Source organism: Panthera uncia, chromosome D4 (genome assembly GCF_023721935.1).
Source record: "Panthera uncia isolate 11264 chromosome D4, Puncia_PCG_1.0, whole genome shotgun sequence".
Classification (NCBI taxonomy): Eukaryota; Metazoa; Chordata; class Mammalia; order Carnivora; family Felidae; genus Panthera; species Panthera uncia.
The window spans coordinates 79897353-79921394 of record NC_064807.1 but is presented as its reverse complement, the minus strand read 5'-3'; the positions used below and the strand labels follow the sequence as shown (position 1 = coordinate 79921394).

At 37.1% G+C, this 24042-nt stretch overlaps 1 protein-coding gene across 3 annotated transcripts in view; it reads right to left on the bottom strand.

Annotated features, from left to right (window-relative positions):
- Positions 1 to 24042, bottom strand: part of RABGAP1 (RAB GTPase activating protein 1) — a 177520-nt gene that overhangs the window by 151549 nt on the left and 1929 nt on the right. For 2 of the 3 annotated variants that reach the window (XR_007457309.1, XM_049628513.1), the window contains exons 1-2: positions 15752 to 15834; positions 1144 to 1343 (exon numbers count right to left, since the gene is read on the bottom strand). Coding sequence is in view for 2 of the 3 variants with exons in the window: in XM_049628513.1 (XP_049484470.1) it covers positions 1144 to 1293 (150 nt within the window). In the remaining variant the exon portion in view is untranslated. Of the gene's footprint in view, positions 1 to 1143; positions 1344 to 15751; positions 15835 to 24042 lie in introns of those variants that run through there. The other variant, XM_049628522.1, reaches the window with a different exon arrangement.

Below are 24042 nucleotides of genomic sequence, written 5' to 3'. Positions count from 1 at the left end.
ATATCTCTCAGCCAGTGAACTTTTTAAAATGTAAATCAGATCATGTCCCCATTGAAAACTCTCCAACACCCTCCCTTCATGTTTATAACAAAGTTCAAATTTCTAAGCTCTACAAAGTTCTACATGATCCAGCCTCTGCCAATCACTGGATAGCATACTTTACCACTTTTTATTTACTTTATTCACTCTGCTCTAATCTTTCTGTCCTAATAAGAGTGGTCCTCCTCAGGGTCTATCTTCTTGTTCCTTTTAAAAAGCTCTTTCCCAGCTTTCTCCATGGTCTTCTTCCTCATTTCATTCAGGTCTCTGTCTCAAATGTCATTTCAAGACATTCTCTAAAATAGTAACAGCCCTTCACTCTTTATCCATGTATCCCACTCTGATTTTCTTCACAGCACCTAAATTTACTTAACATATTCATTTTCTTATCTGCTTAAAGTCTGTTTTAAAGTCTGAGAATAACAGCTCTGTGAGGGCAGGGGGCTTTGTGGCCTTATTCATCACTGTTATCTCCAGTATTTAGTACTTGGCACACAATCAGTACTCCATAAATAGTTTCTGAATGGATAAACATAAACAAGAATGGTAATATTTTTAAAGCTATTTACATTTTAAATGACATTAACCAATAATGTTTTTATTTATATCCATAAAAAGAATGATCAACAGAGTATGTGAAAAGTAATCGTTTATTTGGCTTAGAAAATATAACAAACTGCAGTGGCCAATAACCAAGGTATTTAATATTCAGTTTCGATAATCCTAAAATTTATTTATTTATTTTTTTACAAATAGCATTGCTGACCTGCCCTTGTCTTTACACTACATATACTGGGCCCAAAAGAAATAATTAGAAATAAACTCTAATTTAATGGGAGAATAAAAACAATACTTAAATATTTGTATCATGACCACTAGTTTTGAGAGTTGGGGTATTAGAAAATTTAGAAGCTAATCAAATTGAAACTCCTTAATCAAACATAAATTTGTCACCATCACTAATTGTAAATAAAATTAAGCATTAAGAAAATTAGGATATTATTTCCATTTTTTCAGTTTCACTCCATATACCTTTCTATTATAGGCCAAGTGCAATGAGCTTAGCAAGGCTAAGCAAAAAAATCTTAGGTTATGGAGTTTTACCTTGAGTCCTGTTTTCTCGTCATCACTTCCATTATTTGTAGATGGTGTCTCATCTCCTTGCCTGGAAACCAAGACAAAATCTTCACTATTAAGAGTAGATACTGAGTCTGAGGAGACACTGATTTTTCCAACAGAAGCCTTGTCATCCATGACTCAAGAATGAAGCTCAACTCATGAATGATTAAATATTTTAAAAATGCCTGAAAAACAAAAACCATAAAGATACTCATATAGAATGTCTGCCAGATATTCAGTTATGCTCTAATTCTTACAAAATACATATGGAAAACTTAAAAATAATACTTCCAAAATATTTTCCCAAGACTTTACTTATAATTTAGGCTTTTTATTCTAGATAGTAAAGGAATTTGATGCTATTCAGGGCCAAGATATTTCTGATTTAAAATAAATAAATAAAACATAATCCCTTGAGAACAACTGCCTACCTACAGTGATTTCTTTGGCATATGTTACAACTCTATTCTTGGACTCTGAACACTATAAAGTACTAAACTTCTGTTTTCTACTCTTTAATCTGTAAAGCTGTACACATAAATAAAATTGAAAGCACATAGGACAATAAGGTTTTTCTAATATTATTGATACTTAAATTTCAAATATTAACAAGACGTTTTTAAACAATAAAATTTCATATTCATCCTCAAGAGAAATAAATTCAAGACAGAGCAAGCAGAAATTCTAAAGCTGGGAAATACCTTACATAGCAAGAAATCAGAAATCCATTAAAAACTCAATCTTCCCATCCCATGGTTTCTTAAGAGCTCAACTCAACACGAACATTACCAGTAAGAGTTTCATGCCAAAAATTCCCAGCAAGAAGTATAAAAATATGTCACTTATAAAAAGCCACTCAATTATTTATTGACTCCTGGAATAAAACTTAAACTCATCTACCATTTAAAAACCTGGTTCTGCATACTTTATGGCTATGTTCCCATTTGGTTGCCAAAACAGCAACAGAACAAACAATACAACATACTCAGAGAGCTTTAACCAATAAACAAAAGTAGCTCCAAGCTCCATGCTCATCATGTACCTCAGAGAGGTAAAGTTTCTGAGAGTCTGTTTAATCTCTCCAATTAAGAAGTCCTGATTTATGCTTTGGGCTTTCAACTGAACATATATTTATTGAGCATACACCATGTGCCAAGCACTATTTTCCCCCCAAAGGCTCACATCTAAATAAACACCTGGCAGTAGGAATTACACAATCCCTGAATATTATACTTCAAAAGAAACTCAGAAATAATCAATACTGTTAAGCAGATGAGAAAATGGCAACTCCAAGAGAAGGTCATTTAACTAGGCATAACTAAGGCTCGAACCCTTGAGTACTCTTTGCTGCTTTCTATTTAAATTAATTCCCTTGCTTAAATGACTATCACAGATTTACATTTCATAGGACTAAATTTAAATGTATAGTATGGCATTCAAAGACACTTCAAAATGTACTTATTTGAAAAATTTTAACGTAGTTTTGCTTCATTCATTCAATGAATACTTATTGTCTAGTGTATAAAGAATAATACATGATACACACGAGAAATTAGATTCTTGCCCCAAAGGAGTGTATAGTGTAACAGAAAACAAAGGCACATTGAACAAGTTAATACGTACTGATTTAGGGTAAAGAAAACAATGGGAACATGTTGGGACAACGACCTAGACTAATTTCAGCTGAAACCAGTAGGATATTGTATGTCAATTATACTTCAAAAAAAAAAAGAGAAATAGATTAGAAGAGGTAATGTACTTGCTAAGGATATATACTTAAATACTCCCATGTTATTTGCCCTCCCTGGATCCTCTTCCTGAAGTGATTTCTTTGCTTCTGTACTCCACCAACTCCAACTCATCATTCATGATGTAACTCCTCTTCTCCTAGTAGCCTGCCCATCCTCATCCCAGAACCAAATAAATTGCCTACCTTATTTCTGCTCCTATAGCATTTTACATTTTTTATATTATTACAATGTATTACAATTTGATGGTGAGTGCCTCTTAATTTAATCTTCATATTATTTATTACACAGATAAGAAAATTGAGACCTAGAGAGATGGTGTAACTTGTTCAAGATAATGGCTGTAATGTAACTGGTTAGAGACAAAACCAAAAATTGAACCCAGTTATCTATGATTCCAGAAGCTATACTTTTTCGGTCAGATTATGATGCTTTTCCAACGACACAAATTTGAGCCTTGTCCAAAAACAGTCAGGATTGGGTAAAGGAACCTTTATCTTTTATAGAACTAGTAATTTAGGCAAGGTTTTCATGCTTAATTAGTCCTTTCCCATTTTTTAAATTGTGACTAACAGGATAGCACAGGGCCTGGGAAATTTTTCTAAAGCTATGATCTGAGACATTGACAACTTTCTATAATACTCTAGACTCAAAAAAATAATATACTTCGGTATTTACACTATGGAACTGAGAAGACTTGGCAGACTCAAAGTTCAACCTATTTCCTTTGAGGAGGTGATAGGAAAATACACTTTATAAAATACTATTTGTTTTGTCACCTGTAAAAAACTGAATCACTCGGTGGGAATGAGTTTATCAAAACATGAAGTAGTACAGGAAAGTTACAGTAAGATTCCCCTTCTCTGGCCTCCACAATAAAGAGGTGTCCCAGAACTTGGTGTACTCCTGGAAAAATTGTAGAGTATTCACAACCTCTGTCTTGAGACCACATGAAGTGATTTTGTTTTTAATCCCTCATACCATTTACCACAAGAAGACCCCTACTGTAATTCTTCATCCTTCAGATTCCAATACTGAGTTTAAACTAATGGACAAAGCAAACAAGCTTCTTCACCAAAACACGCTGCGCTACCATGTATCTTCCTACCTTTCCCCATACTATCAATCACCACTTGACACACTTTACATTTTAATCATTTGTTTTTAAATATCATGTAAGCTAGAACCTAAATTCCATCAGGGCAGAGATTTTCGTCTGTTTCATTAACTGCTATATCCTTAGCACCTGGAACAATGCCTGGCACACATTAGGTGCTCAAATATTTGCTAAAAAATAAATAAGATAAATGGCAAATAAAGATGGAAAAGAGCAAGAGCCACCCAATGAAAAGGTAAGATCATCTTTTATAGACTGACAATAAGAAATCATATTTATGACGGTAAAGCACACAATTAAGATTTAGGAAAAACCCAAGTTAGAATGACAGTGTAAGCTTCGTCATAACGAGCCTGAGTTTTCATAAGTGAAATGAGGTACTATCTACTACTATATAACTACTAGAAAACACAACTACTATAAAAATTACTAAGGAACAGGTGTACATCTCATTTAACAATACACATAGAACATCATAAGCACCCAAGAGTTATAGCTTTTCAAGCTAACTTCCAATTTTAAGAGAAATAGTATCAACTAATTTAAATAATTCAGTTTAGGAAACACAATACTAGGACAAAATATATAGCTTTCCTATTTTCCACATTCTAATTTGTTTACATGTAAATAAATGTGAAGGAATACTATAAATAAAAATGTTTCATCTTTGTATGATATTTTACAGATTACTAAAACATATACACTCATTACCTCATTTTATCATCCTAACAATTCCATAACATAAACAGAGTAAGGATTTTTATCCCATTTTAAAGAAGATAATAGACTTATGCACACCCTGGTATTGGTAGGCACCAACTGTTTCCTTCTTTTATGCAAGTGATACCCTAGACTCCAGCATGTCTAGTTACTAACAGGGAGAGGTTGGTGAGTCAAGTCCAGGGATGTTTCCTTCTCTATCTCCTTTTATAAGTCAGTAAGTCATGTAAAACTATAGGTAATTTTGTTTAATTATGCAGCCTCCTGCATCATACCCAAAAGTTCAAATATGTTATATTATTCACAATTTCTTTCACTACTTGTATCCTTACTGACCTATAAAAGATCCCTAGAGATTTTCTAATTGAAAATTAGCTTTATGCAGCACGTGGATGGCTCAATCAGCAGAGCATGAGACTCTTGATCTCAGGGTCATGAGTCTCAGCCCCATGTTAGGCACAGAGCTTACTTAATATAAAACAAAGAAAATTAGTCTCACGATATCAAAACTCTTTATGAACTTTTTGCCTAAATTCACTGTTCTGTACCCTAAGTGACAGGGTACTATGCTTAGGGTCCTATGCTTAACTATGGACTTCTACAAAGATCATGGCAAAGAATGCACCTCGGTCTTGCCAAAAGAAGATTCATTTTCATTCTCAATCTCCTTTTAAACACTAGAGACCCAGCTAATGGAGAATAAAATAAAAAAGAACTGCCCATGATAAATGCTCTTCTGATAGTCCTTCAAAAGCAGTGGACATAATCAGTGTTTACTTACTTTTCAAAAACTTGAAGTCTTTATTTGGACGGAGTACTATCAGATTATTTGTATTGTTTTTTAGTTACTAACATTCAGAAGAGTAACATAAACAGTGAACTTGCAGTGGCATGAATTTGCCAATGTGCAATTAGTAGAGGCAAAAATCACCTCCCAATAAGTGACCTACGTAACTTGATAAAAGAGGTGTGAATGATACTTGTAATTGAACTTGACATGCTTGAGACAAAATGTGGTAGTTCCCAGCCACTATTCCAGGGCTCTAATGTATCTTTATTTCCTTCGTTTTCTTGAAACTCTTTCTTCTTGAAGAAGTATTAACTGCCTCCACTTCTACCACTTCAACAGGACACCCTACTCAGAAAGCAATCCCAATGAAAAATCTGGCTCCCCTACCTCTCACCAACCCTCACTGAACCTCTTAAAAAACGTATTAAAACCTCATCTGTAGCCCGGCATTTTGTTTACCCTCTCCTAGCATCATTTTGGAAGGAAAAAAAAAAAAATCAATCAACAACAATACAAAATTTCAAAACCCAAAGAATTCTTTACAGTTCTCACCATCTTTTACCACTGAAATAAATGAAAATACTGACCATTTCCTTATTCTGAAACTTTTTCTTGCTTCCATTTTCTACCTCCAACTACCTTTTCTCAGCTGTCACTTAGGTTCCTTTTCTTCTGCCCATTCTTTAAATTCCACCCTGTCCCTCTTCTTTTTCTACTTTTCTCTGACTTTCTCATTAGCTCACATGGCTGTAACATTTTTTCTTGTTTTTGGTATGCTGATGATACTGTTAGTTCTACGTTTTCTCCCTAATTCCATATAGCTACTCGTGTTATGTTTTCCTTTCTATTCAGTATTAAGTGTCTGACAATGTGCTAGGAACTATGTATAATGTTATGGTGAGGAATAATAGGTAGTCTTTACCTTTGATAGGCTTACAACAGTAGAAAAAATGGACAAATAAACAAGTAATTATAAAACAGTATAGTGCTTGGTAAAAAATAATGGTATGCAAAGGATGTTGTGAGAATACATAGGACAACTCTGCTACATGTGTCCCATGGCCACCTCAAAATCAATGTCACGTGTCCAAAGTAAATTCCCATCCATCACATAAGCATATTCTTCCTCATAGGTTCCCTATCCTGGTTAACAATCACTGATCCAAGACAGAGATGTCAAAAAAAAAGTTCTCGTTTTCTCATTCTCTCTTGGAACTCTAATGGATTTTAGTTCCAAAACATACCCCAATCCTATTCCTTCCTTGCCGTCCTTCATGTCACTGACTTGTGAGTACTTCATTCTCTTTCAACTTAACTGCAACATAAGTCTCCCTTTCTAGACTCTCTCTAGGCATTGATTATCAAGGTCCCACAGCTAACATCTAAAATTTAGATCTGATCATATATCCCATTCCTTCCTCAAAACCTTTGACTACTCGACTGAAAATGGAATAAAATCCAAACTGTCTATATCATTAGTCTTCAAATATGGAGACAATCCATCATTCTAGTCTTAAATATGGAGACAATCTATCATTCTAGTCTTTTATCTCCTTCTATCAAACCACACCAGAAACTCACCAAATATGTCACGCATTTTTATGCTTTCAAGCCTCTGTTCATGCTGTTGGCTAATCTAGGAATGTCTTCATTTCTCCAGGTAGTCCTTCTCCCTCACCAGCAATCTTATGATACAATCAAATATTCATATTCTATCTCCCCATTTCCTTCTGCAATATTCATTATTTTGCTCTAGGGCTCCTAAGGCTTTTGTTTATTTGCTTTTTAATTCTATCACAGAACTATAGCATTTATCACACAGTAAAATAATGTTATACCTCTTTCCTACTCCACTATATTGGTTGGTCATTCATTCCATAAATAATTATAACGTATAAACCACTATGGTAAATGCTGGGCATACAATGAGCTCACACAGTCCCTGTGAACTATCTGTGTACAGGGATGTTAGATTTTATTCATATTATTTTTATATCCTTGCTTACTGGCAGCACTCAATAAATCTAGTTGAACAATACTCTTTAATCAGTGTTTAAGTGGTACAGTCTAAGTAATGTGAGAAGGACAAATGACTAATATGCTATACTACATGCTGTGACTTGGGGAAGTGGATATGGATGACAACTGGAGTGAAGAGACTCAAAAAGAAATACTCTTGAGTGTGCCTGGCTGACTCTTCATCAAATTTCCAACTGTCAAGCCCAAAGGCAGTTAACACTGAGCCAGAAAACATACCTCAGATTCCTTTTGGACCAAAACACTCTCTTATCACTTCCCTCTCAATACCCATAATTTTTGTTGTTCAACCAGTGAGCAAATGAGTACAACTTTGGGAAATCTTAAGGGGAATACTTAAATCATCTCGCTAAATATAAAAAGACAATACTACTTATTAGTTACTACAGACAATTAAATGTCCAATATGGTACTAAAAAGCTTTACACGCATTGTTTCTAATGTTCACACAAACTTTGCCAGAAAGACATTAACTTCGTATGACAAGGAGAGGCTTAGACTGATTCAATAACCTGCCTAGGTTCATAGATAAAACTGTGGATCTTGATCCAAATCCAGGTATCTAGGTGCTTCTGTCCTTTTCCGGAATACATCGCTCCTCTTAACTCTATTCTCTCCCGATTCTAATTCATCTTCTATGTAGCTACCAATTTTATCCTTCTAAAACACAGACCTGATAAGATTGCTGTCTGTTCAGAAAACAACAAAAAGGAAGAAAAAAAGTCTCAAAGAGGCTATAACAGGTCAATCCTCTGGGTTTGTAGCCCTTTAAAATTAAAGTGGACAAAGAAGTTCTTTTTTTTTTAATCACTCTATATAAATCTCAATTTTTTCTTTTTTCCTTGGCTCCAGAGTTTGTTTTCCTGCATTGGTTTTCACATGAATTTCTCATAGCCTAGCCCTGGGAAGGGTGGGACAAATCTAACAAAACTCAATGGAAAATCATCCCTTCTTTATAAAAGTAAATTCCTTTCCACCACTACTAATTGCTAAACAATAGATGTGTCTTTGTTGAAGTCTGACTCTGAATTTGAGGGCTGTTTCTTTGAATTATTTTTAGTGAGCTAAGAGAACCATATTAATTTAAGCCTTCTGAATAATTCCATCTTATCTTAAAAAACCAAAAAAAGGAAATAAAACAATCATCTTGGGCCTACAGCACTTAAAAGCAAGAAAAACCGGCTTATCTAAAAGTCATCACTAGGCAAATTTTAATTTGCAATGCCTGTGACAATTCACTTCTTTAAACTATGAAGTGGCTCTTTTAGTTCAATTCCAGATAAACTAAAAAAGGATAATTTAATTATAGGAATACAGAAATTAGTAAGACAAAAGGATTTAAGTTTTTTAATTTTTTAAAAAATTTTACAGTTTTAATCTTTTTAAAGTTGTGGTTAAATACAGAACTTTACCGTTTTAGCCATTTTTAAGTGTACAATTTTGTGGCATTAAATACATCACACTTACGTACAACTATCACCATCATCCATCCATTTTTTGAACTTTTTCATCTTCCCCAACTGAAAGTCTATATCCATTAAACACCAACTCCTATTCTCCCAGGCAACCAACACACTATTCTCCGTCTCTATGAATTTGACTACTCTAGGTACGTCAAAAAAGTAGCGGAATCACACAACATTTGTCCTTTTGTGGTTGACTTATTTCATTTGGCATAATGTCTTCAAAGTTCATCTACATTATAGCATGTGTCTGAATTTCCTTTCTCTCTCAGGCTGAATAACATTCCATGGAATATACTACATTTTTGGGGTGCATGGGTGGCTCAGTCGGTTGAGTGTCCGACTTTGGCTCACGTCATGATCCTGTGGCTTGTGGGCTCAAGCCCTTTTTCAGGTTCTGTGCTGACAACTCAAAGCCTGGAGCCTGCTTCAGATTCTGTTTCCCTCTCTCTATGCTCCTTCCCAACTTGCACTCTGTCTCTCTCTCGCTCTCAAAAATAAGTAACATTTAAAAAAAATTATAAATATGCTACATTTTGTTTATTCATTCATTGGCCAGTACAAGTTTTTAAAGCCTAATTATGACATTATAGGATCTTTAGAATAAAACTCACAAAATCAATACAGTAAAGGGCCTAAGGAAGACAATCAATGTTTTCAGAGTTATTTCTCACTTTGTCATGAGTAATGAAGCTTTATTAAAGTTAATAGTCTGGTACAATATAAAAAAAAACAGAACTCCTCCTTGACATGACTCAAATAATGTTGTAGCTGCAGTTTTCTGATATGTGAAATGAGAGTACTGAACCTTTCTATTCTTTTATGAATGGGAGTAACCAGGAAAGTAGCCAGGCCAGGTGTTGTCCAGTCCTAATCCATGATGTAAGCATAAGCAGTTCCATTTCTGCAAATACAGAAACTAAGTCTTGGAGTATTCAGTAGCTTACTTTCAGTCATATACTAAGTAAGTGCAAGATCTGGGATATTACTGATTCCAAGTTCACACTCAATCCCCTATATCTTGATACCTCTAATGAAAGGTACAAGAGATAAGAAGATGAAATGTACACAAAATAATTCATTTAACTGAGTTGATTATTTGAATGCAATACTGTTGACACCTAAAAATACATAAATAAACCATGTTGCTGGGGGTGGGGGGGGGCACATCCGACTTTGGCTCAGGTCATGATCTCTCACGGTTGGTGAGTTCCAGCCCTGCGTCGGGCTCTGGGCTGACAGCGCAGAGCCTGGAGCCTGCTTCAGATTCTGTCTCTCCCTCTCTCTCTCTGTCCCTTACCGCTCACACTGTCTCTCTCCCTCCCTCAAAAATAAATAAACATTAAAAAACAAAAACAAAACACACACACACACACACACACACACACACACACACACAACCCATATAGGTGATTTCCCCATGTTCCTGTGGATATTTTAGGAGACAGCACTTCAATTTTTTCCAGAACTCTAGGTAAAAGGACTTTATGCCACTTCAACACAGTAACTCTGAACTAAATATTTAAATTATTTGGATGCCATTTCCACAACAGAAACCTAACTCTGGGAACACAAGAAAAGTAGCTTAATGCTAACGTACTACTCATTCACAAAGTCAGATTGTATGTCTGACCTTTCTAATACACATTTGAAAAAAAAAAGTTTCCTCATTTTTTTCTTTCTCTGGAAATTTCTAAAGCATAATATAATTTACATTAGTGTTTTATAAGTCTAAAAATATGAACATTTTTAAAATTTCTATTTATTTTGAAAGAGAGATGGAGAGCAGGGGAGGGGCAGAGAGAGACAGAGACAGACTCCCAACCAGGCTGGGCATTGTCAGCACAAAGGCTGATGTGGGGCTTGAACTCACAACCTGTGAGATCATGACCTGAGACAAAATGAAGAGTTAGATGCTTAACCACCTGAGAAACCCAGGTGCCCCTAAAAATATGAATATTTTAAAGCAATGCAGGACTGCCCAAAGACTTTCCCTTATTTTAGGAAATTAGTCAATATAGTTCCTTCTCATCCACAGTGAAGATCTATTCCATTTAGAATGGCAACCTGTCTACACTTAAATCTTAAATGTTTATTTTATTCAATTGTCCTTAAATTATGTAAGTTTAATGCCAAGCAAGCAAATTAATTGATAGAGCCTAAGATAAATGCAGTAAATACAGTTTCTCTTTTCTGTAACTTCTTTTTGATTTTCAGGGAAATGTGTGTAGACAAAACACAAATGTTTGGCACAGACATACATGTTTTCTGCACCTTCTGACACAAGGTGGCCCTGGTCCATAGTTATACAAGGGTGGTGGGACATTCAACAAGTGTGTTGTACAGAGCAACCAATAAACATTTAGTGCAACCTTCATTCATAGCATCAGAATCGGCACTGTGTAAGATTTAAAATTTCACAAATAAGTCTTAAGAATACCTTCTTATTTTGGTATCTAATTTATGTTAATAAAAAATAGGTATCAAAAAATTCACAAATTTTCCACAGGTGTTTTTAAATCTGAAAAGATTGTTTCTCATAACCAACAGCAAAAAATAATTAAAAATAAAATTTGTTCCTGCTAGGAAACAATTTTTCTAAAAGAAATATTAGGTTTTGCGGTTAGACAGATTTCTGATTTTTCTTCAATTCACAAAGAATTCAACAGGTAGCTACAACAAGGATATAACCATTTCTCTCCTGCAGATATATCAGAGGTCTATTTATAGAAAATCGTGTGTCACAGCAAAAGAGATTTACATGACATGTTCCTATTCTTACATTGCCAAAATCCGTTTATCAGCATACTTCAAGGGTATAAAAGAGTCTATTACCTCTATACTAAAAATATTAAAATGATTAACTTGTGGCTCTTCCCAGTATTATACAAATGCCCAACATTTAATCCAATTTAGCCTTGCATGCTGTCTCTTAATACCCTTGATATTTAAAATATATTCCCAAAGGAAGAGTTTGCCAATCAGTTCCTTTTTCTGATACAAAGGCCATCTTCTAAAAAAGGGAAATAAGATTATAACCAAAGGTTGTTGGTTATAATTACCAAAATGTACAAATAAGGGAATAGAAAAATAAGTTTTAATAACAGTCAAAACTTTACAGTTAATAACATTGTTGTTAAAGTTATCATAGACACTAATTTGCTAACGTACCTAAGTAAATGACAGACTTTAGTATGGAGAAGAATTTATTCCCAAAAAGATTAATAGATCCCAAGAAGCACTGATTTATAATATAAAAGTGAATGCAACCTTAACTAGAGATATGTAACAACCATGCATGAACTCTTGAGAGATATGGACCTCCAAATCTGGCAGCACAGCCATACAATTAAGAAGATACACTTCCTACTTTAGAGCCAAGGTCAAACAGACTTTAAGGTCAGGTATAAACTTAAAAATAAGGGCTTTATTTTTACTATTTGGTGATCCACAGAAAAGGGGATCTGGGGGGAAGGTCAGGCCTGATAAAACTCTACTATGCTGGAAAGAACAATCTTCAAAAGAGTCTCATTGATTACTTCAAAGATTAGGGTTACTTTGGAAAGGGAGAAACTTCCAGGCTAAATTCTATAAACTAAAGTGGTCATGATTTGCAAACTGCCATATTGGCCAGTCTGTACAGGAAGAGAAACAAGGCTGTTAGGGTCAACAAAAGTGGTTATAAGTTTAAATATCTATCCAGTAGTGTTTTGACTTAAAAGTTTTCTAAAGAATCAAGATCTCTCAGAACAACACAGAATAGGAGGTGAGGGATTAGGGATGGACCAGGTAACCAATTTATGCAAAAAAGAAAGCTGTTTAATTGATGTACTGTTTTTTCATTGATACCCAGGGATGTTGAGTCCTTGGCCTTGGATTTTCTTTCTTTGGAATCTAAATCTATAGAAAACCAATAAAACAAGGCAGTTGCATACAAAGCACCCAAATGTCATGCCAAACTCTGCTTTATGCATGTTGGTTAAATTAGCAATTCTTTGATATTTGAGTTCTATCTCTGTGAAAGATTATTTAAAAGTTCATTTATTCCATATGCTTGAGAAGTATAATCATACCTAATTATACTGAAAACTACAAAGATATTACAGGCATGTATATGAACTATATATGAACTTCAGCACACTAGTGTCCAAAAGACAGTCAACAGTAGTGCTGATTTAAACAAATGATTTTCTGAGGTCTGTACTCAAAGGTCACTTGTGAAAACAATCACTGGGAAATGATGAGACCTTCAAAGTAGGCTATGTATTAGCTGGAAACATGCTCAATAACAGACAATGACTTTTTTTTTTTTAAATTGTAATATTTATTTTTGAGTGAGAGAGTGAGAGAGAGAGAGAGAGAGCGTGCGTGCGCGCGAGTGAGCAGGAGAGGGGCAGAGAGAGGAGACACAGAATCTGAAGCAGGTTCCAGGCTCTGAGCTGTCAGCACAGAGTCTGATGCGGGGCTCGAACCAACGAATCATGAGATCATGATCTGAGCCAAAGTCAGACGCTTAACTGACTAAGCCACCCAGGCGCTGCCCCAACAATGACTTCTTTAAAAGAGTTTGGGCCGTGAAGTTTAACTGGAAATACACTCAATAAAAGAAAATTACTTCTTTAAAGAATCTGGGCTGTAAAGTTGAGATATATTTGTGGAAATGAGGTTTCTTCATGTACATAATGTGCAAAATACACATCTTTCAATATGCAATATGAAAGATAGGGGTTCCATCCCCGCGTAGGGCTCTGTGCTGACAGCTCAGTGCCTGGAGCCTGCTTTGGATTCTGTGTCTCCCTCTCTCTGTGCCCTTCCTCGCTTGCGCTCTTTCAAAAATAAACAAACGTTTAAAAAAAATTGTTTTTTAAATAAAAGATAGGAAACAGGTGTCTTCACTTTTACAGTGTCCCACTAAACAACCACTTAACCCAGAGTAAGCATGTGTGACCTGCTAATAAAACACTATACAGGGTGCCTGGATGGCTCAGTTGGCTAAGCGTCTGACTCGATTTTGGCTCAGGTCATGATCTCAGAGTTCATGGGATAGAGCCCCATATAGGGCTCTGTGATGACAGTGAAGAGCCTGCTTAGGATTCTTTCTCCCTCTCTCTCTGCCTCTCCCCTGCTAGCACATACGTGCACACTCTTTCTCTCTCTCAAAATAAAAAACATTAAAAAAACCCACAACATTATGCCAATGAGACCAATAAGCATATAGTTGGTAGGTTAACTATCCAAATATATAACTTAACACCAATGACATAAGTTAATCAACAGTATGCTGAGTTATAAAACTGCAACAGTGAAAAGGAAGTGTGCCGCAACATAGCAGTTTAGTTTTAATTACGAATTTAATTTGTATTTAAGTTCCATGTGAATTTTAAATGTTACCAGTAAATACAAATCAATCATGGATTCAAATCTTATTAATGCAATCTAAGGTCTATAAAAGAAAATCATAAAGAACTCTTTCCCATATTTTCAGTTTTTTAAAGGAAACTCCACCTAAAAGCCTTCAGTATATGTTAAAATAGCACCCTATACACACTAGAATTAAAGCCAACAGGTCCTTCATTTAAAAAGTTCAATGTGTACTTCCTTGGTATCTAAGTTTTTCAACTTTTCAAACATCAGTTTGTGACAAACAGTGCAATTCATCCTCCATTGTTTTCCTCTTTTTAAATAAAGCAGCTGGAAACAAACTCATACTCCACTATTCCGGTCACATGTAAGTGAACACAAGTGTTTATTTGAATGAAAATATCAAATGAATGGTGAAATCCTGTCCCTGACAGGTTTTTTTTTTTTTCTAATAAAAACGACAAAAGCCACAAGATCGCAAATTCAAGTTGGAACATGATTTCAAACTAACGGAGCACTAGTAGCATGGCACTTTGAACAGTCTCTTAAGACTCTTGCTTTTATGATAAAGGAATCCCCCAGTAACCCTCAGTACGGAGATGCCGTAAAAACAGGTGCAAACGATAACAGTCGGAATGCCAAAAGAGTAGGGACCAAAGTACTACGAGGCAATGGACAGCGAATACTTGGAAGTCTAGGGTTCTCCTCTGGTTCACCCTCTAAAACCCTGAAGGTTGCTAAGAATCAAAGACACAGCAATGAGGTATTGAGAACAGATACTTAAAGTACATGGGGAGAGTGAGACACTTTAACTGCAAGTGGGTAAAACGAGACCAGCACGAGTTGGCAGGCCAACGCTAAAAGAAAGCAAGTCTTTCAGATTCGGCGCAGCCCAGGAAGCTAGCCTGAGGCCCAAGCCAGCCGAAGTCACAAATACAGGCCCAGCTGGTAATGAGGAGAAACTGAGGCGTAGGGAGTAGTCAGATTCCCAAACAGGACCTGGCCCAAAACATTCAAGTCAAGAGACAATCCAGCTTTGCCCGGGGGTCAGAAGAACCGCCACAAGCGCAGGGCTCGGCAGACAAGACACCCACCCAGACAGGGGGAACCGGTTTGGACAGGGGCTGCGGGAGCGTTCTCGCCTGCGCATGCGCCCTCTCCCCTCCGCCACAGCTCCCCCTCCCCCCAATCACGGCACCCTCAGAACCCGGCTCGTCGAGGGAGGTGAGCGCAATCTGCCCAGCCCAGCCCCGCGGGATGAGAACACAGCTTGGCTCTCCGCAGGGGCTGTCAGAGAATCCCCCGGGGCTTGGTGGATAGGAGGGTGCGAGGACGAGGAGGGGAAACGCGGCCCTACCCGACCCGCTGTCTCCTCCTCCGCCGCCCGCCGTTCGCCGTCCCGGAGGCTCCGCCGCCTGGGCCTCCCTAGCCGCCCTGCCCCCTCCCTCCCCACCCCCTACTCACGTGAGAACAGCTTCTTCCGTCCTCCGCCCCGCCTCCTGCCCCGTTTCATAGGCCCGCGGTTAAACAGAGTAGCCCCATTGGCCCAACAACAGGCGGCGAGGGCGTACTTCCTTTCCTCGAAGCCCCACCTGAGCTTTTACTCTGTTATGGGAGTCTGCGCCTGCGCTGTCAGTAATATTGAAGCTGAACTTAGCGCTGTGATGTATCTGGGCTTGGACTGGCAGTGGCTATGTGACTATGTGAACTACCTCAAGGACTGGAAACAGCATGGCAGGGGAATCAGGCTAGGTAGCACCTGTTGCAGTGCTTTTGCCTTTTAGGCAAAAGGGGGTACATCCGCAAAGAGCAAGGAATCCCCTGCTCACCTTTCACGTTCATGTACTATTTCAAAAGCAGTCCTTGACAGTGTTACTTGACTGACCTCACCTGGCCTTTATTGAAGGCGCGCAATGTGCGAGATACGGATAGGTCTTTTTATGGTTATCTCATTTGACTTTACCACAAACCCACGATAATGTTACGATTTTTCTCATTTTATAAAGGAGTCCAGCTTGAGTAATACTTCAGTCTAAAAGGCAAAATTTTTGACTCAAGTCCAAGGGCTACTGGCTACAACACTGCTGCCTTGAGGTACTTGAGACACAGGGAAGAGGTCGACAATAAACAAGATTGTTTTAGAGTATTAGACTCAAAAATGGGGCTAGGATTTTATTTTAAAATTACTCAAAAGTGGGAAGCCTGGCTGGTTCAGCCCGTAGACTATGCAACCCTTAATCTCAGGGTTATGAGTTCAAACCCCACGTTGGGTGTAGAAAATACTTAAAAATAAAATCTTAAAAAATAAAAATTCAAAAGTGATATATAAAGCAAAAGGAACAGAATGAGATTTAAAGCCTCTGTCCTGAATGAATTTACAATGTAGTTGGTAACAAAAACAGTGGCTCCTAAAGGTGTTACTTAAGTCATGATAGTTTACAAACTAATTCTACAGCCTATCCTTCACTCTTCCCCTTACTTTATTCAAATGCTCTTTTCCTATGCTCTTTTCCTGGTGAATGAGTCATGTAATGTTTTCCTGTGGATAATGTACCCAAATCAACCAGAGAAAAAGCAAAAACGTGCTCTGTCGTAGTCCTTCCTCTTTGTGACTTGTCTATTACAATAGACTTGGCTGCAGTCCCACGGGAAAATAGCTTTGTTCCTTTTCTCCTTATACAGTTATATAATAATACACACCCATTTTAAAGTAGTATCAAATAATAGATGTAGTGTTTGGAAATCCCCTGAAATCCTGACACACTTTTAATATTTCGGTGGCAATGCCTTCATGTACTCTGATTCATATGTATACACCAAATATATATGTAAATCTTAACAAAATTTTTAATTAAAATTTTATTGTAGGTTCAGTACAGTGTGCCTTGGAGTAAAATAGAAAATAGAGACAAACTACAATAAAAAATAAAACATAACATTCCCACCAATGTTAATACTGTAATGCATATCCTTTGATGCCAACATATTGTTTTTGAAAAAATGAGATCACAGTTCAGCAATCTGCTTTATTCAATTAACAATATCCATCTTACCATTTCAGTAAATTTTCCTCTCATCTAATTCCTAGATCACATTTGATTTTTTATCAACTTAAAGATATTTTTACAGTTGGCTTTCCCAAATCAGTAATATCATTTCCATAAGTTTTCCTCTCATCTATTATCTATGATAATCAAATATTCTGTTGACTGAAATATATTTTTTATTTTTTTTTAAAAAATTTTTAACGTTTATTTATTTTTGAAAGACAGAGAGACACAGAGCGTGAATGGTGGAGAGGCACAGAGAGAGGGAGACACAGAATCCAAAGCAATCTCCAGGCTCTGAGCTGACAGCACAGAGCCTGACATGGGGCTCGAACCCACAAACTGGGAGATCATAACCTGAGCCAAAGCCAGATGCTTAACCAACTGAGCCACCCAGGTGACCCTGAAATATATTTTTTTAAGCTCGTTTTCCCAAATCAGTATCCAATCCAGGGCCACATACTGCATCTGGTTGTTCTATCCCTCAAGTATTTTTTACTCAAGCACTTAAGAAAAATATTAAGATACTGGCTTACTCAAGAATCAGGCCACTTTAAGTGCAAAATTTCCCACCCTCTAGATCTGAATGGTTGTTTCCACAAAGATCATTGCGTTTGTTCCTCTAGACCTGTTATTTCCTGGAAACTGGAAATTATACTTCAAGGCTCAAGTGGATTAATGTAGTTCGTTGGAGCCAGAATGGGAAAGTCTGTGAATGCTAAAACTGAAGAAAGGAAATTCAATCTATACACACGTGTGGCCTTAGAGGTTTTCAAGGACAGTGCCAAATATCAGATTTGGATTTTCTGAAAGATCATTCTGGTAGGAGTAGAAAAGGCAAAATGGGGTAAATGGGACAGTTTGGAGGCTGCCTAAGATCAGAAAGGCTTGAGGGGCACCTGGGTGGCTCAGTCAGTTAAGCATCTGACTCTTGGACTCTTGGTTTTGGCTCAGGTCACGATCTCATGGTTTGTGAGATCCAACCCTACCTCAGGCTCTGCACTGACAGCAAGGAGCATGCTTCAGATTCTCTCTCTCCCTCTCTCTGCTCCTCTCCTGCTCATGCATGTGCTCTCAAAATGAATAAACATTTAAAAAAAAAATAAAGGCTTGAATGATGAAGAAAGGGGATGGGATTGGCGTGGGGTGTGGGAAGAGGGCTAAAGTGGTGTTTTAAACAGAAGTAGCTTCGGGGCGCCTGGGTGGTTCAGTCGGTTAAGCGTCCGACTTCAGCTTAGGTCATGATCTCGCGGTCCGGGAGTTCGAGCCCCGCGTCAAGCTCTGGGCTGATGGCTCAGAGCTTGGAGCCTACTTCCGATTCTGTGTGTCCCTCTCTCTCTGCCCCTCCCCTGTTCATGCTCTGTCTCTCTCTGTCTCAAAAATAAATAAACGTTAAAAAAAATAAAATTAAAAAAAAAAAACAGAAGTAGATTCATGTTTGCTGATTCTTTCTTCTGCCTGCTCAAACCTGATTTTGAAACCTTTTAATGAATTTTTCATTTCTACTACTGTACTTTTTAACTTCAGAATTTCATGTTGGTTCCTTTCATAATTTCTGTATCTTTAATGCTATTCCCATTTTTCATAGTTTTTCTGACTTCATTCATGTTTTCTTTTAACTCAGTGAGCAACTTCAAGACTATTTAAAGTCTTTGTCTAGTAAGACAGGTCCAATCTTTCTCAGGGATGGTTTCTGTTCATTTATTTTGTTTCTCTGAATGGACCATACTTCCCTATTTGTATGACTTTTTATTTTTTTTGCTGAAAAATGGACATTTGAATCTTATAATGTGGTAACTGTGGAAATCAGATTCTTCCCCTTTCCAGGGATTGCTGTTTTTGTTTGTGTTTTATTGTTGAAGGATGTCTCTGTGCCAGGGATCAGGATCAGCCTAAGGTGAAAGATTAAGGTCTTCTCAGTTCTTTTCTGAATCTGCATCTTTTCCTGGTTATATATGGTGGCTTTCTAATTTTCCCTATGTAAGTGATTGCTTTTGAATGTCCTAATCTTTAAATGTCTGGCTCCGAAGTGTAGTTGAAGGGAAAAAAATCAAACAAACAAACAAAACAGGAGCTGTTCCTTCAAATCCCATAGAGCCAGCTTCAGCCAATGAGGGTTGAAACGTTGGCAGCTATTCTGTGCCTGAATCTCAGAACTCAAAAGGAGTGATCAGCAATCAAAACACAGAACTCCGATATTTGGCGAACAAGATTCTTATTTCCCACCACGGCTCCAGCAAGCCACACCAGGAATGTGAACATGGCTGCCTGCCACAGGGTTGAGGGGTAGGAAACAGGGAGGTGCTATTACACTAAAGTCTGACATTGACTGAAATTAACCTCAATTTACCAACCAAACTTTCCCTTGGAAGATGCAAGAATTCAAGTGGACTCCAGAGTTCCAAAATAGTTATTTCGGACAGTTTCTGCCAGTGCAATTGTTGTCTAGGTAGAGAAATGGATTTCCTGTGCTTCCTACTCCATCTGAGGAACAAAAAGAAAAGAAAAAAAAAAACAAAAACAGAAATGTGAACAGTGAATAGAGCCTAAGGGATCTGTGGGACACTATCAAGAGAAACAACATACCACTGTGGGAGTCCCAGGGGAAGAGAGAAAGGGTAGAAAGAATAATCAAACTGTAGAAAGCCCAAGAAAAGAGAGACTCTTGAAAGCAGCAAGAGAGAAGTGGTTCATTACATATAAGGGATCCTCAATAAGATTATCAACCAATTTCTCATCTTTAACCTTGGAGGCCAGAAAGCAGTTGGGTTAATGATATTCAACATGCTGAAAGAAAACAACTGTTGATAAAGAATTCTCTATCTGGCAAAACTGTCCTTCAAAAATGAAAAAGTGGGGTGCCTGGGTGGCTCAGTCAGTTCAGTGTCCAACTCTTGGTTTCAGCTCGGGTGGTGATCTCAGTTTTGTGAATTCGAGCCCTGCGTCTGGCTCTGTGCTGGTCGCGTGGAGCCTGCTTGGGATGCTTGCTCTCTCTCTCTCTCTCTCTCTCTGCCCTTCCCCCACTCACGCGGTCTCTGTCTCTCTCAAAAATAAACTTCAAAAAAAAAAAGAAAAAGAAATTAAAATAATCTCTGATTTTAAAAAAGCTAAAGGAGTTTACCAGTAAACTTGCCCATCAAGAAGCATTAACAGCAATCCTTTAGGTTGAAATGAGGTAATACTTCAGGCTGAAATGAAAGGATGATCAAGAGTAATTTGAAGCTATATGAAAAAATAAAGATCTCTAGTAAAGATAAGTGCGTGGGGGATTATAAAACTAAGTATTGTTGTAATTACAATTTGTAACTCCACCTTTTCATTTTCTATAGGATTTAAAAAACAATGTATTAAAATATTAACCTATGTTATTGGGCACACAGTATATAAAGATATAATCTGTAACATCAATAATAGAAAGAGAGGGCAGAGTTATATCGGAGAGGTTTTGTGTGCTATTGAAGTTGGTATCAATTCAATTAGATTGTTATAACTGCTGTTAAATGTAATTCCTATGACAACCACAAAGAAAACATCTATAGTATATACACAAAAGGAAAGAGATGAATTAAAACTTTTAACTGCAAAAACTCAAATAAATACAGGAAAAAGGCAGTAATAAAAGAAGGGCACAAAGGCCTATAGAAAACAAATAGCCAAATGGCAGAAATAAATCCGTCCTTAGCAGTAATTACTGTAAATGTAAATGATGTAGGGCACCTCGGTGGTGGCTCAGTTGGTTAAGCATCTGACTCTTGCTTTCACCTCAGGTCATAATCTCATAGTTAGTGAGACAGAGCCTTGTGTTGGGCTCCGTGCTGTAAGTTCAGAGCCTGCTTGGGATTCTCCCTTTCCCTCTCTAATGCTCTTCTCTTTCAAAATGAATAAATAAGTAAACTTAAAAAAATGTAAATGGTATAAACTCCTCAAAGAGTTGAACAGAATGGATTTTAAAAACAGATACAACCACCTGTAGCCTAGAAAAGACTCACTTTAGTTCCAAAGATATAAACAGGTTAAAAGTGAAAGAATTATTAAAAAGATATTCCAGGGGTGCCTGGCTGGCTTAGTCAGTAGAACATGTGACTTTTGATCATGAGTTTGAGTCTCACATTGGGCCTAGAGCTTACTTAAAAAAAAAAAAAAAATTTCCATGCAAATAGTAACCAAAAGAGAGCTGGGGTGGTTATACTAACATCATACAAACCAGACTGTAAATCCAAAAAAAGGTTACAAGAGACAAAGAAGGATTTTATTTATTTATTTATTTAATCATTTAGAGTGCATGTGCCTGAGCTCAAGTGGGGGAGGGGCACAGAGTGGAGACAGGATCCCAAGTGGGCTGTGTACTGACAGCAGCAAACAAGCAATGTAAGTCTTGAACTCATGAACCACGAGATCATGACCTGAGCCAAAGGGAACACTCAACCAATGAAGCCAGTCAGGTGCCCCAGAGCATTATTTATTAATATAAGTTTCAATAAAGCAAGATTATCTAAAAATTATAAACATTAACATACCTAGTAAGAGATCCTCAAAATATATGAGGCAAAAATGACCAGAATTAAAAGGGAGAATAAACAATTCTACAATAATAGTTGGAAACTTTGGGGCGCTTCGGTGGCTCAGTCAATTAAGCACCCAACTTTAGCTCAGGTCACGATCTTGCAGTTTGTGGGCTGGAGCCCCGCATCAGGCTCTGGAGCCTGCTTCAGAATCTGTGTCTCCCTCTCTCGCTGCCCCTGCCCTGCTAATGCTTTGTTTCTCTCTCTCTCTCTCTCTCTCAAAAATAAATAAACATAAAAAAAAATTTAGGGGCACCTGGGTGGCTCAGTCGGTTAAGCGTCCAACTTCAGCTCGGGTCATGATCTCACAGCTGGTGGGTTCCAGCCCAGCATTGGGCTCTGTGCTGACAGCTCAGAGCCTGGAGCCTGCTTCAGATTCTGTGTCTCCTCTCTCTCTCTTCCCCTCCCCCCACCCCACCACGCTCTGTCTCTCCTCTCTCTCTCTCTCTCAAAAATAATAAACATTAAAGAAAAAAATTTTTAATTAAAAAAAATAGTTGGAAACTTCAATACCCTACTTTCAATAATGAATAGGACAACCAGATAGAAGATAAGTTAGGAAACAGAGCACCTGAACATCATGATAAACCAACTAAACCTAACAGATATATATAGAACACTCCACCCAACAACAGCAGAATACACATTCTTTTAATGTAGCATGGGACATTCTCCTGGACAGGCCATATAATTAGGCCACAAAACAAATCTCAATAGATTTTAACAGATAGGTACCACACAAAGTATCTTCTCCAACCATTATGGGATGAAGTTAGAAATCAATAACAGAAGGAAAACTGGAAAATTCACAAATGTGTAAATTAAACAACACGCTCTTAAACAACCAATGGATCAAAGAAGAAATCAAACGGGAAATTAGAATATACGTTAGAAATGAATGAAAACGATGACACATTTCAAAACAGGATGCAATGAAAGCAGTAATCAGAGGGAAATTTATAGTTGAAAACGGTTACATTAAAAAAGATCTCAAAATAATACCCTAAGTTTATACTTTACAAAATGAGAAAAACTAGAAACTATTTTTTTAACGTTTATTTATATATTTTGAGAGAAAGAGCAAGAGAGTGTGCGTGTGAACAGAAGGGCAGACAGAAAGGGAGAAAGAGAATCCCAAGCAGGCTCCACTCTCAGTGTGAAACCCAACACCGGGGTCAATCTCATGACCCCACGATCACGACCTGAGCCCATACCAAGAGATGGTTGCTCAACCGACTGAGCCACCCAGGCACTCCAAGAAAAACTAGATACTAAACCCAAAACTAGCAAAAGGAAGGAAATAAAACAGATCAGAGTGGAGATAGAGACTAGAAAAAGAAAAATCAATGAAACCAAAAGTTGTTTCTTTGAAAAGAAAAAAATCAACAAATCTTTAGCTAGACTGACAAAAAAGAACATGCAAATAACTAAAATCAGAAATGAAAGTGAGGATATTACTTATGACATTTCAGAAATAAAAAGGATTATAAAAGAATGCTATGAACAATTGTATGCCAAAAAACCTAGAAAATAGGCAAATTCCTTGAAACACATAAATTATCTAAACTGATTCAAGAAGAAATAGAAAACTCAACACAATTATAACAGATTGAATGAGTAATCAAAAACCTCGGAACAAAGAACAGTCCTGTACCATATGACTTCACCAGTGAAATGTACCAAACATTTAATGAGTAACACCAATCCTCCTCAAATTCTTACCAAAAAAATTAAAGCAGAAATATTTCCTAACTCATTCTATGAGACCTTCATTAACCTGATACCAAAGCCAGATAAATGCATCATAAGTAAGTTAGAGACTGATATCTCCCATGAATATAGATGCTAAAATCCTCAATAACATATAAGACAATCAAATCCAACAACATATTAAAAGGATTACTCACCATGTCCAAGTGGGATTTATTCCAGGAATGCAGAGTGGTTTGACATAAAATCAATCAATGTAATATATCACATTAATAAAACAAAGGGAAAAAAACACATGATCATCTTAGTGGATGAAGAAAAGACATTTG